General features: G+C 53.9%; 1 protein-coding gene across 2 annotated transcripts in view; it reads right to left on the bottom strand.

Annotated features, from left to right (window-relative positions):
- The window catches only part of LOC132214855 (cadherin-23), a 71585-nt gene that overhangs the window by 17248 nt on the left and 37710 nt on the right, over nucleotides 1-16627 (bottom strand). For both annotated transcript variants that reach the window (XM_059662457.1, XM_059662456.1), the window contains exons 5-14: nucleotides 14636-14857; nucleotides 14215-14334; nucleotides 13395-13575; nucleotides 7559-7692; nucleotides 6798-7007; nucleotides 6194-6301; nucleotides 4491-4593; nucleotides 3092-3217; nucleotides 2211-2414; nucleotides 598-1056 (exon numbers count right to left, since the gene is read on the bottom strand). In XM_059662457.1, coding sequence (XP_059518440.1) covers nucleotides 598-1056; nucleotides 2211-2414; nucleotides 3092-3217; nucleotides 4491-4593; nucleotides 6194-6301; nucleotides 6798-7007; nucleotides 7559-7692; nucleotides 13395-13575; nucleotides 14215-14334; nucleotides 14636-14857 — 1867 coding nt within the window. The remainder of the gene's footprint in view (nucleotides 1-597; nucleotides 1057-2210; nucleotides 2415-3091; nucleotides 3218-4490; nucleotides 4594-6193; nucleotides 6302-6797; nucleotides 7008-7558; nucleotides 7693-13394; nucleotides 13576-14214; nucleotides 14335-14635; nucleotides 14858-16627) is intronic.

The following is a 16627-nucleotide window of genomic DNA, read 5'->3' on the forward strand; positions in this document are numbered from 1 at the left end:
AAACCTCATAAATCATAAAAGACAGGCCACATTTCTCTTTGTTTTGTGATGGTCTAAGAAAGTCATTAAAGATATACATATATATGTGTATATATACATATATGTGTATGCAAATATATATGATTTAAATGGCCAATATACATATAAAGAAATTATTCAACTAACCAGTTATTAAAGAAATGCAAGGTACAATTTTCCTAGAAAATCACAAACCTAAACACTTTGTAATATTTAACGCTGGCAAGTGGTGGTGAGAGGGGCACTCTCATACAACACTGACGGGAACTGGTCAAGGGAGAAGGAAGAAGAGAGGGGAGAGGGAAGGGACAAAGGGAAAGACAGAAAAGAGAGGGAAGGATGTGCTGTCAATAGGGAGAGCAGAGAGTAGACAGAGGAGCAGCTGAGGGGAAGGGAGAGGGAGGGGGGGGGAGAGAGAGAGAGAGAGAGAGAGAGAGAGAGAGAGAGAGAGAGAGAGAGAGAGAGAGAGAAAGAGAGAGAGAGAGAGAGAATACCAAAGAGGAGGGTGGGGAAGAAAGCAGAGAGCAGACTGGGGCTGGGAGTCCGGGGCAGGGGTGAATGGGGAGCAGGCCCTTGTACCTGTGTTGATATTCACAGCAAAGGCGTCCTCCTGGTCAGGCACCAGGCGGTCCGTGTCGTCCTTGGCCACGATGCTGACGATGTGGTACTCCAGCTTTGGGTTGAGGTCACGGTCGATGGCCGTGACATTGGCAATGACGGTGCCGGGCTCGGCGGACTCCAGCACGCTCACGGTCTGGATGGGGTTGAGGAACTCGGGGCGGCAGTCGTTAACGTCATCGATAAGGATGGTGATGATGGCCGTGCCAGAGAGCGGCACGGTGCCCCGGTCGGAGGCCACCACGGTCAGCCTGTAGGACTCCTGCTCCTCCCTGTCAATGGTGACGTTGCCCACGCGGATGACCCCCGTGGCCGGGTGGATGAGGAAGCGGTCCTGAGCCCCGGCTTCTATCCGGTAGACCAGCTCCCCGTTGAGGCCACTGTCCTCATCTGTGGCTGTGACCTGAAGGACCGAGAATCCTGGGGGGAAAGTGGGGAGGAGCTGAGCACACTGGCTTCTCCTAAGAACATCGCAATAACATGCATTTGTTGGCAGTTCACAGGGGACCCTCTCCGCACAGCCTTGCAGCATGTATCTTTTATAGACTTCCCATGTTTGCAATTTTGTAGGAAAACAGTACCTTATTTCATCTTACATTCTTTGATTATTTGTGAGCTTGAACATTTTTAATAATTTAATGATCAGTTGTATCTTCTGCAAATTGTATGTTTTTATCTTCTGCCTATTTTTCTATCAATTTATACAAATTATGTAATTATGATAACTTGTGACAAATATCTTTTTTCAGTTTGTTGTTTGCCTTTCCAGCATTGGTTATAATTATTTGAAGTAAAGAAGTGTAAATGTATAAACACCAAAATTTAGTATTTTTCCCTTTTTAAGTTCTGTTTCTTATATGCTTAGAACTTTCCTATCCTGAAGTCAGATAAATATTCACCTAAAGCTTTTCTTTTACTTTTTATTGTGGTCTACTTTTACATTTTTTCTTTAGAATGTCTTTGGACTTCACTTTGGTGTCTTATATTGGGTAGGAATCGACACTAAACGTTAATAGCTGTTTTGCACACTAATCAGTTTTCACTAATGTTTCATTGTATCACATTAATATTACATTCTTCAATTTACTGGGATCTGTTTCAGGGCTACTTTTTCCCAGATCGTTTAGCTCATATCATATGGTTTTAAGTACTGCAGTTCTATAATATGCTTCAATATCAGGGAAGGCAAATCTGGTTTTATTATACTTTTCCCCCCAAAATGTTCTCATTCTTCCAGATGACTTTCAGAATAAAATTTACCCCCAAGAGCTTATTTGACTTTGATGGGCATCTCATTAATTCTATTTTGACTTTAAAATAGTCTTTCAACCAGGAACATTTCTCAATAATTATCTCATTTTGCAGACCAGACACTGTGGGTCAGACACAGGAAGCGAGGGGGGGGGGGAGGGGGCTGGATCTCCTACTCCCTCTCCAGGGCTCTCTCCACCCACCCTGCTGCCTGCCCTCCTCCCGCTGGAGGTAGATTCTGCTCCAACCTCCGAGGCTCCAATCCCCACGGACCACCCACCAGCTCCTGCCTGGGGCCGGCCTGCTCCCTGCACCCTGCTCACCTGGGGGGCAGTTCTCCAGCAGGTGGATGGTGAGGGCAGCAGGGCTAAAGGTGGGCCAGTTGTCATTGTCATCCAGGATGGTGACGATCAGGTCAGCGGTGCCGTTGAGCAGCCCAATGTCCTCAGCCAGCAGCAGCAGCTCCAAGACGGGAGGTGAGAAGGCCTCCCGGTCAATGACCACACCCGACCTCACTGTCACCACGCCTGTCGCCCAGGGCCACCAGCCAGGGAGACGCGGAGGAGAGGGGTGCAGGGGGAAAGAGGGCAAGAGCCAGCCAGGGGGGTCGTGGGAAGACCAGCACAACGTGGGAAGAGATAAAAGAGGAGCAGAGAAAGCAACCAATGAGTTTCTTCCCCAAAGGCTCAACGACCAAAGCTTAGGGGGTCCCCTCGGCGCCGATCTCCTGGGATTGCACCCTCCCCAGGTGCCCTCGGCAGGTCTCAGAGTCCTGCCTGAGATGGGTGGCCCGAGGTGAGGGATTGACCTGCTCGGCTGAGAGAGGCGCTAGTATGTCCCTCCTTGGTGTCACCTTCCCCCAACTGGTCTACTGTCTAGGACCAAACTGAGGTGACGTGGTCTCTGGGGGTCACCTTTGGGGTGCTTTGGGGACAGAGCTTTGGCTGCTTCTGGCTGACTAGGGGCCTGCCTCTGGCTGGGCATAGGAAGATGGAGGAGTGGGTTGGGGGCTCTCTGTCTAGGCCGAGAGTTTATGTATTAGCAGGTCCCTTGTGTTGTCCCCAGGCCTCCTCCAGGGCCAACTCACCTGGCCCCAGGTGCCCTAACCCAGCTCGGCAGGGGAGGCCCTAGACCCAGCCCCGGCCCCCTCCTGCCCCAGCTGGGAGAGGGGGCAGGCGGGAGTGCTGGGTGTGAGAGGCCTCACCCGTACTGTTGTCGATGTCAAAGAGGCCGCTCTGGGCACCCAGCAGCTGGTAGGTCACCACGGCATAGACGTCCAGGTCCGCATCCAGGGCCAGGATGGGCCCGTTGAGCACCGTGAGGGGGGTCCCTGGACCGGGGGGAGAGGGGTCACTGCAGGGCCAACCCGGCCCCCCGCCCCCGCCCCCGCCCCCGCCCCTTCCCGGTGAGCCATGGCTGACAATGGATGAGAGGGAGGTGAGGTGGACGGGGTGGGGAGGCCCCGGGCCGGCTGCGGCAGCCTTGGCAGACTGACGCAGATGCCGGGGAGCGGCCTCAAAGCCCTGCTGGGGAGAAAACACAACAGTGGTGAGCAAGCCCCTCAGGGCCCCCACAGAGCACGCCTGCCTTCCCAGCAGCCTTTGAGGCTGGCTACTCCGAGGGAGGGTCTGGGGGCTCCCTGACATCCTCTCCCTGTGCACGGGCCCTATCGAGGTATGCATACCCCTCCCAGCCTGTCCATGTGTGTCCACAACACTTTATACAGGTGTCTGACCATACGTGACTGGAAATGCATGTGTGTGTGCAGGGCTCTGTTCACATGGCCACGGGGGCACTTGCAGGCCTGGGCGCCCCTGGCTGTGAGCCTGCCTGACTCTGCAGGTGGGCACATTCGCACACGAAGTGCACTGGATAGGCACCCACATGCTTATGTGTGTCTGTGCATGTGTGTAAGCCCACATATATGCTCGACGTGAACATGTATTAGCACATGTATGAGCATATTCACAGGCAGGACTAAGAAACAAGTTCACGTAGGGGGGCACCCAGCCAGAGACAGGAGCTTCTCAGTTCATCTCTTTCTGACTTGGAATCCGAGCTTGGGGGCTGGGGGAGGGAGAGGACCTCCTGGGGGACAGGAAAAAGGAGATTCTGTCGCTCTGAAGGGAGGGGAGACTGCTCCGTGCCTGTGTGGGGGGAAGAGCTCTGCTGGCCTACGCAGGCCCTGATGACAGATGCTCCTGAAGCTTCCAGAAGCCTCCAGGATGCTTGGTGCTCCTGGGTGGAGGGAGCAGGGAGGGTGGGCTTGCTCCCCTCCTGGGTGGTCCGCACACCTCACTGTCCCTCTTGAGGAGCATTGGGGCTGCTCTCAGACCACTTTGCGGACCAGTGATCACTTCCAACTACACCTGTGGCCTCTTTGGTGGCCCCTGAGAGAACCGGCAGCCCGGGCCCACCAGCCCCTTGGAGCTGCTTCCCTCCCTCCCGTCCACACCTTCTGGCACCCGCCGGCTCTGTGGTGAGGCTGCCACCCCAGCCAGGCCTCAGCTGGGCCCACCTCTGGTAGGAGGTGGATCCACAGGCCTCTGGGACCAGGTGGTGCCTGGCGGCAGCAGGAGTTACCAGGTGGGCCCAGCACCTACCAGCAGGAGAGTTCTCCATCACCTCTGCCTGGTAGGTGCTCTCCGTGAAGAGGGGGTGGTTGTCATTCTCGTCCGCAAGGAAGATCAGCAGCAAGTCAAAGTCCTGTGGGAGGCGGGATGGGGGCAGGCTGGAGGCACGTCCTGGCGACGTGCTCCGGAGGCTGAGAGAGGTGGGGTCAGGGCACAGGGTGGGGAATAAAGAAGCCCATACTGGGGGTCTAGAGACCCGGGTTCAAGTCCCTGCTGTGCTAGCAGCTCTTTGCACGGCCTTAAGCAAATCATTTCCCCTCGCTGGGCCTCAGTTTTCCAATCTGGCAAATGGGACCTTAACTCCTTCACGGAGGTGCCATGAAGTTCACAGCAGGAGGGGTGAGCACGGCATTTAATCAGGTCCATCTCATGGCAAGAAAGACTACAGGCAGCAAGATGAGTGGTGGCTTTCAGACCTGCTAGGCATGCCTGATGCCCTATCAGAGTTCACCCAAACTCGCACCAGGGCTGCACTTCACGTTTTTAAAAAACCAGTCATAGTTCTGATCTCTCAGAACCTCCACTGCGGAGGCAAGAAAACCGAGGCCCAGCCCTGACTGGTTTGGCTCAGTGGATAGAGCGTCGGCCTGCGGACCAAAGGGTCCCGGGTTTGATTCCAGTCAAGGGCATGTACCTTGGTTGCGGGCACATCCCCAGTAGGGGGTGTGCAGGAGGCAGCTGATCGATGTTTCTCACTCATCGATGTTTCTAACTCTCTATCCCTCTCCCTTCCTCTCTGTAAAAAAATCAATAAAATATATTTTTTTTTAAAAAGGGAGATGATATCTTTAGGGACTGTGGGATAGAGTGGATGTATTTAAAAAAAAAAAAAGAAAAGAAAACTGAGGCGCAGAGGTGACTGAACTGCACGGCAATTAGCAGCAGAGCAGGGACCAGCGCCCTAGCCTCCTGACTCCCCCCACTCAATGCTGCTGCTTCCCAGCATGGCCCAGGCCCTCCACAGCGCAGGCAGAGGTGGGGAATGAGAGCAGGAGAAGAAAGAAGGGGAGAGGAAGTGGGTGAAGGAGAGAGAGGAGCACAGAAAGAGAGAGGCCAGTGACTTACAAGTCTCCTCAGCCTATACAGATGGGGAAACTGAGGCCCAGAAAGGGTAGTGTCTTGGCTGAACCATGCAACTAGTCAGAAGCAGAGCTGGGCTAAGCCAGACCCAGTGACTCTTGGTCAAGGTCGTGCCCCAGACCTCATGGCTGAACCTACCCCCAAAGGGACCGTTTGCTTGCAACACCCACCTCCTCTTAGTACAGAGAAACCATTTCTTTGGCTTTTGAGGGAAAAAGCCACCCTTTCAGCGGAAATGCAACCTTGCCAGCACCCCAGAGCTGTGTCTGTGAGTGCACGCAGGCCACATGCACACACAACGGTGGTGTGTGCCCAAGTGTCAGTGGTTTGAGGGGAGGTGATGGCTGAGTTCCCTGAGCACTTTGCAGATACTGGCTCCTTTGAGTCCTCTCCACAACCTTGGGGACATCATTTTGCAGAAGAAAAAGAGAAACTACCCGGCCAAAGTCACACGCCCGCTGACAGGCAGGCCTGGAATTTGAACCCAGCACTTGCTCAATCCAAGGCCTGTGCATCCAACCCCCTGGCCAGGTCGCCTGTGCGTCTCAGGCGCCTGGCTGCTCCCCGCACCTCACCATGCCCTCCAGCCTCACCCTCCTGGCTATGCGCGGGTTCTCCGGGTTGTCCTTCACGGAAATGGTGAGCTTGTACTCTGGGATCCGCTCGCGGTCCAGGGGCCGGTTCACGGTGACGATCCCTGACTGGGAAGGGGAGAGCTGGTAAGCTCAGTAGCGACCTGTTCCCCACTTTGAGCTCTGGCCACAGATGCCCAACTGCTCTGCCTGCGCTTCAAGTGCCTGTGAATTCCCTCCCTAAGTCACCACAGACATGGTCTCTAAGTGCGACCCCCCAGCGCCCAGGTGCTGCTGTCTCAAGGGGATGGGGCCTCTGAGGACCCTGTGATGCCAGCAGCTGGTAACACTCCAAGATGTCAAATGAGCCAAGTGGTACTGAGGCTCTGGCCCCATATCTGCACATGCTAAGCCTTGGGGGTGACGGGGACCCCAGAGATGGCTCAGCTGGGAATCTCAGGTTCCATGCTCCCCACCGAGACTCTTGAGTCCTAGTGGAGGAAGGAGGCTCGAGGAGAAATGGAAGCAGAAGGAGACCAGACAGCGGTGTAGGAAAGCCTCTAGGGCAGGGTCCCCCTTTTTAGGAAAAACGCTGGGGAACACCCTGGGTCAGTCCCGGCCCTACCGTGGCATTGATGGCAAAGGCCCGCTCCCGGTTGCCGGCAGTGATGTTAAAGGTGAGGAGGGCATTGCACCCGCTGTCAGCGTCGCTGGCCAGGATGTGGGCGACGAAGCTGGAGACGGGGCTGTTCTCACTGATGGTCACGTTCATGGGGAGGTTCAGCAGCACAGGGTCGTTGTCATTGATGTCCAGCACCCGAATCCCCACCAGCATCTGAGGCGCGTCAGGGGAGGAGGAGAGGAAGAAGAGGTGACGGACAGCAGAAGAGGGGGTGTGAGGAGACAGAGAGGAGAGAGAGGGAGGAAGAGGGATGGTGGACATGATAGCCGAGGAGCAGGCAAGGAGTGAGGCAGGGCAGGACAGCGAAGGGGTGGTGAGGGAGGAAGGAAGGTGCAGTTGAGGACCATGGAGAAGACAGAGGAGGAGGAAGAAGAAAATGATAATGAACAAGGCAGGGAGATGCAAACGAGGGTTAGAGGAAAGCAGAAAAGGTAGAGGCCGAGGCGAGCTGAAAGTGGCAGTGGCAGGGGCAGAGGCCCACTAACAAGGTGGCCTCCCCAGAGAGGTGCTGGGGGGAGACAACTTGCAGTGGCCATGGCTGCCAGGCTCAGGTCCAGCCTCCTTGGGCGAGCCCCAAGAGCCACTCACAAGTCTGCTAGGGTCCCTGAGAGCACGTGGCCTCTCTGGGCTTGGAGACAGGAGTCTCCATGGAGAGTTCAGGGGGCAGCAAGGTAAAGCCAGTAGAATGGGGGCCCCAGACTCACCGTGGAACTGAGTGGGGGCACCCCCCTGTCTCGAGCACAGATGGTCAGGTTATAGAAGGCAATGGTCTCCCGGTCCAGCTCCACATCCTTCCGGACCCGCAGAACACCCTCCACAGGAGAGATCAAAAACTCCCCTGGGTGCCACCCAGGAGAGGCCAGAGTGAGCCGGGATTGGTCAAGGGTGGCAGAGAGCCCAGGCCTGTCCCGCTTCCTCTAGCAATGCCCCAGCTTCAGATCCTCCAGGGACCTGCCGAGGTCTGGCAAGTTCAGGAGGGAGGGGGACAGATAACTGCTGGGTGCAGGTGGGTCTGGGCCCGCACAGGCCCTGATGTGCCTGAGAGGCCAGGCCAGTTTCCTTCCTGGCTCATGGGCAGGCCAGGGACTAACTCTGGATAAGATGGTCACATTGAACAAGGTTGCAGGATACAAAATCAATAGACAAAAATCTGTTGTGTTTCTATATACTAGTGATGAGCCATCAAAAAGAGAAATTAAGAAAATAATCACATTTATAATTGCATCAAAAGAATAAAATTACCTATAAGTAAATTTAACCAAGGAGGTGAAAGACCTATACTTGAAAACTATAAGACTTAATGAAAGAAATTGAAGATATGAATAATTGAAAAATATCCTGTGTTCATGGATGAGAAGTATTTATATTGTTAAAACATCCATACTACCCAAAGCAACCTACAGAGTCAATGCAATCCCTATCAAAATTCCAATGGCATTTTTCACAGAAATAGAATAGACAACACTAAAATTTGTATGGAACCCCAAAAGTAATTCTGAGAAAGAACAAAGCTGGAGGCATCATTTTTCCTGATTTTAAACTATATTACAAAGCTATAGTAATCAAAACAGTATGGTTTAGGCATAAAAACATAGATCACGGAACTGAACAGAGAGCCCAGAAATAAACTCACACAGGCATGTCCAATTAATTTAAGACAAAGGAATGAGAATATATAATGAAGAAAGAACAATCAATGGTGCTGGGAAAACAGGATAGCCACCTGCACAAGAATGAAATGAAACCACTAGGTTGCACCTTACACGAAAATTAACCCAAATTGGATTAAAGGCTTGAATGTAAGACCCGACACCATAAAACTCCTAGAAGACGACATAGACAATAAGCTCCTTGACATTGGTCTTGACAAGGAATTTTTGGATTTGACACCAAAAGCAAAGGTAACAAAAGCAAGAATAAACCAGTGGGACCACATCAAACTAAAAAGCTTCTGCACAGCAAAGGAAGCCATCACAATGGAAAGGTAACCTACTGGATGAGAGAAAAATCTTTGCAAATCATATATGTGGTAAGGGGCTAATACCCAAAATACATAAAGAACTTATTCAACACAAGCACAAACAACAACAAAAACAACACAGAAAATGAAATGGGAATCCGGAGAAAGGTGATGACTTATCTAAGCTCTCCCAGCAAGTTAACAACAGACCAGGATTCCAACCCAGGGCTCTGGGTCTCAGCTCACTGCATCCCACGGGACTTGGAGTCTTTCCAGACAGCCAGGGCTGAGCCAGGTGGGAGGTGGGGGAGGGAGGGTGAGAGCAGCGAGTGGGTACAGGAACAGAGCAGAGGGGCAGGTGGGAGCCCAGCTGAATCGACCAAAGGGGAGGGACAGTGAGTCCGGGAGGTGGGGAGAGCGTGAGGAGGAGGGGTTATCTGTGTGAACCCCTCCAGGAACCGGGAGACAGAGAGGGTTACTTCCTTCCCTTTCCCTTTGGTACCTGGGCAGAGTGGGGCACTGCCTGCTCAGGGACACGCAGCACAGGGGGGCACAGCAAGGACAGAGGCCCAGGCTCTCCCACAATGTCCTCTGCCTGCCCCTTCTCATCCTCCCTCTCCATTCCCTGCCCCCAGCTCCCAGTGCTCTGATGTAAAAAACGGCCTCTTCAAGGCTCACCTGCAGCTGGGGTTTCCCGCCAGCTCTTCTGCTCCCAGCAGCCTTTGAGACTGCGTGCACCAGGATTTCCTGAGCCCGACACTCCACGGCCTCCAAGAACTGAGGATCCCCTTCTAGGGGTTTCCGGGCCCTGTCTCAGCCCCTGCCCATGTGCAAGCAGATGGCACCCTGCCCTCTCTCCAAAGCCAGCCACCCCTTGAAAGAAGGGAAGGAAGAGGTTCTGAAGGCTCAGGGGGGCAGGCCTGAGGCTCTGGGAGCTGGGCCCAGGCTAGATTCCTAATAAGTCAGCTCACTGCGGGAAGTAAACAGGCTAAAGGCCCCTGGACAGTAAATCCTCCTCCTTATCCCCGGGGCCTGAACGCCCTGCTGCTCCACTCCTTCCGGAGCTGGAGGTTAAAAGCAGAGGCTCACCACCTAGTCATACACAGACCTGCACCCTGATTTCACTCCTTTGTGCTCTTGGCTATGTTACCGAGCCCTGCCTTGGTGTTCTCATCTGAGCAATGGGCTAATGAAGAGGTGCCACCACAGGTTGTTCTGGTGCTGGACAAGTCTGTTCCGTGTGTGTGCTAGATCCACAGCAGCCCTGGGTGCCACTAGGGGCATTCTGAAAGGCAGCCGAGGCATCCTGCTCAAGGAACTGGGGGCTTTGGCGGAGGATGGAGATGTAAGAAAGGGGTCCCAGGAGTGGGTCTGACCAGAAGGGTTAGCTGAGAAGGTTGGGGTTGGCAGGAGAGGCTCAAGTAGGCGTGGCCTATTCCCCAGCTGTTTTCCTCCTCATGCCTCAGAGGGGCTTGCACCAGCGTGTCAGCCCCGATGTCTGTCGCCCCACTGACAGGAGCACCCTCCAGGCTCAGGCTGCAATGGGGGAAAAGGTGACTTTGGGCTGTGTAGCCTGGAGCATGTCCCTTCACCTGTGGTGTGTGCCTGCTCCCGCTCTCCCAGAAAACAGCTCTGATTTATAGTGTTTGCCAATTTTTCCAGTTACCAACATGGTGTCACTAAACCCGGAGGGGAGGCGGGAAGAGACGTGGGGAAAGGATAGCATGACCTCATGAACACACCCTTAGCTCATCGCTTATCTCTTCTGACATGGGGCAGCACTCCGTGAGCCCGAGGTTATCGCTGGGCTCTGAATGTCTGCTCTTCCTTCCTGGGGGGAGGGCGCCAGGCTGCTCCGACCAGGGAAAGTCCCCGGCCTCTCTCCCTCTGCCCGGACCTGCCTCTCAGGCTTCTGGGACACGCAGGAGACCCCAGCTTCTGAAGGCTGACCCTGGTCACATGCGGACTTTGCTCATGACACCAAGAGCCCATGGCATGGATCAGAACGCAGTTTTCTGGGGCACAGGTATGCCCTGCACCCCGAAGCTGGGTGCAGAGAGGGCCTTATTGGGAAGGGGGCTCAGCTGCCCACCTAACACCCCCCTCTCAACCGGGCTTTGGCATCCTCCTGACCAGGAGCAGGACCCCAATGAAATTATAAAACCTCTGTGCTTGTGGAAACAGCAGAGGAAGACCCTGGCTCAGCCCTTGGCCAGAGAGGAGACTTCTGGGAGATGAAAGGTGGCAAGCATGTCAGAACTGTGACCCATGAGCTCTGGACAACGGGGGCCCCAGGTCTGATCTAATAGAGTGAGTTTGTTTCTTTGCCTCTTTTTTTTTCTTTCAATTCTCATCCAAGGATTTTCATGGATTTTCAGAGAGAGTAGAAGAAGGGAGGGTGTGTGTGTGTGTGTGTGTGTGTGTGTGTGTGTGTGTGTGAGAGAGAGAGAGAGAGAGAGAGAGAGATGTGAGAGAGACACATTGATTGGTTGCCTCCTGCACATGCCCCAATGGGGGCTGGAGATTGAACCTGCAACCCAGGTATGTGCCCTTGACCGGAAATTGAACCCGTGACCCTCTGGTCTGAGGGCGGATGCTCTAACCACTGAGCACGCCAGCCAGGGCTCTTTGCCTCTTCATTGCAAATTCGCCCCAGGTTCTTAGTTCTAGCCTTGGACCTCTCCTCTGCTGGCTTCCTCAGTGTTCTCTCATCTGGTGGCTTTAAATATCTCTCTGCTGGCAGCTCCCAAATACCTCTCTCCAGCCCAGACCTCTCTCCTGAACTGGCTTGTACATCCATCCTACCCGACACCTCAGCCTCACCTCACCTTTCCCTCTACACCTGCTTCTGCCTCAGTCTTCCATCTGTTTATGGCAATACCCTCTCTCCAGTTGCTCATCCTTGACTTTTCCTCACATCCAAGATCCAATCAGTCAGCATTTTCTGTTGGCTTCACCTTTGAAATATATGAGAGCCGACCACCTAGACAGTGCCACCACCACTCTGGTCCTGGCTACACCATCCCTTCTGAGCACAGGAACTATAGTAGTCCTGTCAAAATCTAAGTCAGCCCAGGCCGGCTTGGCTCAGTGGATAGAACGTCAGCCTACGGACTGAAGGGTCCCAGGTTCGATTCTGGTTGAGGGCACATGCCCGGTTGCGGGCTGGATCCCCAGTAGGGGGCTTGCAGGAGACAGCCAATTGATGATTCTCTCTCATCATTGATGTTTCTCTCTCTCTCTCCCTCTCCCTTTCTCTCTGAAATCAATAAAAAATATATTTAAAAAAATCGACGTCAAACCGTGTCCCTCCTCGGCTCAAAGTCCTCCCATGGTCCCCACATCATTCAGATCAAGTTTTAATAATAGCCCGCAGGGCCCAACAACATCTGGACCCACCAGCTCTCTGATCTCATCTCTTCCTACTTGCCCCCCTGATGGACTTCATGTCAGCCACACGGCCTTTTTGCTTGCTGCCAGGCATGTTCCCACCTCAGGGCCTTTGCAATCGCTGTTCCCTCTGCCTGGGATGCTCTTCCCTAGGTGTCCACATGACCCACTCCTCCCTTCCTTCAGGTCTTTGCTCAAATGCCACCTCTGGGACAGGTCTTCCTGGAACACCCCACCTGACCCTGCAGCCTTCCCCCTGCGCTCCCCATCTCCTGGCTTTATGTCACCCCCAGCACTAAGTCATCTGCTTCCTCAGTTATGCTCCTGGCCTGTGGCCTCCACCTGGAAAACATGTCCTACAAGGGCAGGGCTTTGCATCTGTTTCGTCCTTTCTGTATCCTCAGCACCTGCAATATGACTGGCATATGGTACGTGCTCAGTAACTATCAAATGATCAATTAAAAATCTGGATGTTTTGCAAAGATTTAAATTTCCAATTTTTTTCAATTTTTCTTTTAAAAATGGGAAGGCCTGATACCCAGGCTGTAGAAATGGGAAAACATGATAAAAATAAAACAGACAAAAAAAGGAAGACATGGCTACAACTGGCAGGAGCTGAGCGGTGGCTGTCACAGGGCCCCCCTCCTACGCCCTACTGTCTTGCCTAGACCCCTTTTCTCAGATATGGCCCCTGCATAAGCCTAGAAGGCCTTAGGGTTTGCGATTCCTAGTCTACAGAAATGAGTGAAAACCACTTTGAGAAAACTCTCTCTGGTCATAAACTCTCAGCGGAGGAGACCAGCCACGGTTGCTGTGAAGGCCATGGCTGGGTGACGGTGAGACGTGCAGAGAAATCCCAGGGCTGAGTGTGTGCGTTTGGGGGTGTGGGGGAGGATGTGTCCTTCCTCTACCTGAGCCTATTCACAGGGTATGACACAGGCGCATTTTCTGTTTGATTCTCAAAGAGTCTGTGACCCTCCAAGGCTACTAGCCTCTGTTCCCAGATTTCTGCATGTTCTCACCATATCCATGTGAGGTCAATTGCAGGAGACAGCCATCTTATGGATGAGGAAACTGAGGCCCAGAGAGGGCAAGATCACACAGTGGTGGGGCTCATTTTGCTCCTGAATGGGGGGTCACCAGGCCCTCAGGTTGTGCTGCCCCCACCGCCCAGCTCAGGCCCCACTCACCCAGGGGGTCTCCATCCACGATGCTGTACTCCACCTGCCCGTTGGGGCCCGAGTCCCGGTCATGGGCCAGGAAGGTCCACACTCTAGGCCCCGGCTGGCCCTCGGTGACATCAAACGGCCCCTCATAGTCTCGGGGGAAGGTGGGCACGTTGTCGTTGATGTCATTCACATTCACAAGCACCTGCGATGGGGGACACGCTTAGCCGGGCGGCACCTCAGCCCGCCCTGTGCTGGGTCCGGATTCCTCATCTGGAAACTGGACCCAATAATCCTACCTCAGGGGGCTGATGCGAGCCTCAGACGAGATGTGGGCGTGGGAGCCTTTGTAAGCTGTGCATGGTTGAGTCATTGTCATTGTAGAAGCCTTTTTTGGGGCATGCTCATATTTTGATAATGATTCCCTGAACTTCTACTTATTGCTACACTACGGCCATTTTACATGGTCTCATTTGCTCCCACACACTGTAATCGCGTTTATTTCCCGATCTCACAGAGAAGGACAGTGAAGCTCAGGTTGGTTAAGTCACTTGCCCAGAGCCACACAGCTAGGAAATGCAAGATCAGGGATATGAATCCTGCTGGTTTGACCAGAGCTTGTGCTCTCCCCATGAAGGGGAGGAAGGCAGGTATCAGCATTTATCTGATAGATGCAAGCACTCAGAGAGGTTCATTAACTTCCTCAAAGACACACAGCAAGTTTGGGTGAGCTGCCGAGACCAGGACAGGGTGTTTCTCCTAGATAATCTTTCCCTACCCCTCTTCCCATCTGAGCTTTCTGGGCTCCATTTCCCCTCACCCCCAAGTTGGGGCTGTGTCCTACCGTGGTGGTGGAGGTGAGGCGGCGGGACAAGATGGGGCACTGGTCTGTGGCTGTGACGATCAGGGTGTAGCGGCCATGGCAGATCTCATAGTCCAGCTCCTTGGCAGCACGGATGACACCCTGGGGGATACACAGAGGGAACGAGGGTGGAGCGATGGGTAGTGAGTCTAGGCCACCCTGGGGACCAGCTCCTTCATGGGGGACTCTGACTACCCCAGCAGGGCGGCATCCTGGCCATGATGGGAAACCCTTGTTGCCACCCAGCCCAGGATTTCCATTTTCCCGCAATGGCTGCCCCACACACCCTAGTTTCCCTCCCAGACTCCATCTTTGCTGGGCCCCCACCCCACGATGTCCCTGAGCTCCCTCCAATCCCTTTAGCCAGGTGACCCTCTTCTTAGACCCGCCATCAGCTGCTGACCGTGTGTCTGTCAATATGGAAAGTATCGATGATGTTGCCTGCAATGATGGCGTAGGTCACTGTGCCATTGGGCCCCTCGTCCAGGTCTAGCGCCTGGACGGTGACGAGGCTGGCATTGATCGTGTCCGGCCCCTCGTCCAGCAAGATCTCGTAGTGGGGCTGCTGGAACACAGGTGCGTTATCGTTCTCGTCCACGATGGTCACGTACACGTGAGTGGTGGCCTGCGGAGGAGAACGTGGTAGGTTCCTTGGTCAGCGGACTAGAGAGGCTGAGGTGGAGCCAGCTGCACGCTCCTCCAGGCTGCACTCACTCAGGGAGAGGGAGAAGGATGAGAGGGAGGGCAGGCACAGGCTCGTAGAGAAGGCACTCACACAAAAGCCATCTAGGTAACCGCTTAGGTACAAGATGCTACTTGCACCACCACCTCTCTGTCCATGTCCATTGCAGACATTACTAATCAATCATGGCACTGATTAGACCAGATGTAACCTCAGGATCCTTGTCAGTTCAGAGACCTAGTGGTTAAAACTGGCATATAAGAGGCCTGGCCCTTGTGGCTCAGTTGGTTGAGCGTTGTCCCATGTACTAAGACAGTGGTTCTCAACCTTCCTAATGCCGCGACCCTTTAATACGGTTCCTCATGTTGTGGTGACCCCCAATTTCATTGTTACAAATTGAACATAATTAAAGCATAGTGACTAATCACAAAATATGTAATTATATATGTGTTTTCCAATGGTCTTAGGCGACCCCTGTGAAAGGGTCATTCGACCCGCAAAGGGGTCGCGACCCACAGGTTGAGAACCGCTGTACTAAGAGGTGGCCTGTTCAGTTCCTGGTGAGGGCACATGCCCAGGTTGTGGGCTCAATCCCCAATAGGGGGCATGCAGGAGGCAGCCAATTGATGTTTCTTCCTCATTCATCTCTCTGTCTCTCTCTGTCAATAAAGAAACATTTTTTTAAAATAACATTGGCATCTAAGATGAACCCCAGTAACCACCCCGAGCCCATAGCTTTTCCTGGGCCAGGGCTTTACTGACCCCGAACCTCCACCTGGAGTACAAAAGGCAAGGAGGCATCACCCGTGCTCCTGTAAATGCAAGAAATGCTGATCTTCAGCATTTTGAAGGAGGACGACACTGGGTGTCGGGCGATTAGACGGGCAGAATTTGTTGAGCTGTGAGAAACAAAGCTCCCAGAACACGCTTCGCTGCAAGAACAGTTTCTGCCGCGTGCTCTCCTGTGACTGGCCGTTGTTGGCCAATGCTTGGACCACCTGTGCTATGTAGACACCTGGAACTCGGCGCTCAGCACCACGGAGCAATGGTTGATGCGGCACCCCAGAGCCGAGAAGGTACATGGAGACAGAGGTTAGCCACGTGCTGGCATCTCTGCTCCTCACCCCGTCCCCTCTCCATTCTGCTTCTCCACCTGGGAGGATGGCCCTGTGGACTGCCTCACCTGGGCTCCCTTGCCATCTGCTTCCAGATGGGTTGGGCCGATGGGAGGTCCTGGCAGAAGATGTGGGGAGGGAGGAGAGAGAGGTGGGGGTTTCTCCCCCACTCCTTCCTTTCCTCGCTCTAGTTCCACCAGTGGCTGTGTTTCTCCTGCGGGGCGGCCCCTTTCACAGCTCCAGCTCTCACTGGGCTCCAGTCACCTCACCTCCTCTTGCCCTGTGGCTCTGTGAGAGGTAAGGGCTTCCGGCAGCTGCTGGTTTGAGGGGCGTCACCCGCTCTGTAACAGGCCTTCTATTAAACCACCTTCAGTTGAGCCCTGAGTGGCTCATCTTTTTACTACCAGGCCCCTGACTAATATAAACCATTCTGTCAGCACAACACTGCCACCTTGCAGGGAAGGGCCGGATCCCAGCCTCAGCCATGGTTCCCCACTTTCCCAGACTCCGGGAAGCGAGTCTAATAATCTTCAGGGGCTGCCCCACCAGCCTCTTCTCCCTGAGATCAGCCTGAGCTTGGGAGGGGAGGGGGTCTGAC

This window comes from Myotis daubentonii, chromosome 13 (genome assembly GCF_963259705.1).
Source record: "Myotis daubentonii chromosome 13, mMyoDau2.1, whole genome shotgun sequence".
Taxonomy (NCBI): domain Eukaryota; kingdom Metazoa; phylum Chordata; class Mammalia; order Chiroptera; family Vespertilionidae; genus Myotis; species Myotis daubentonii.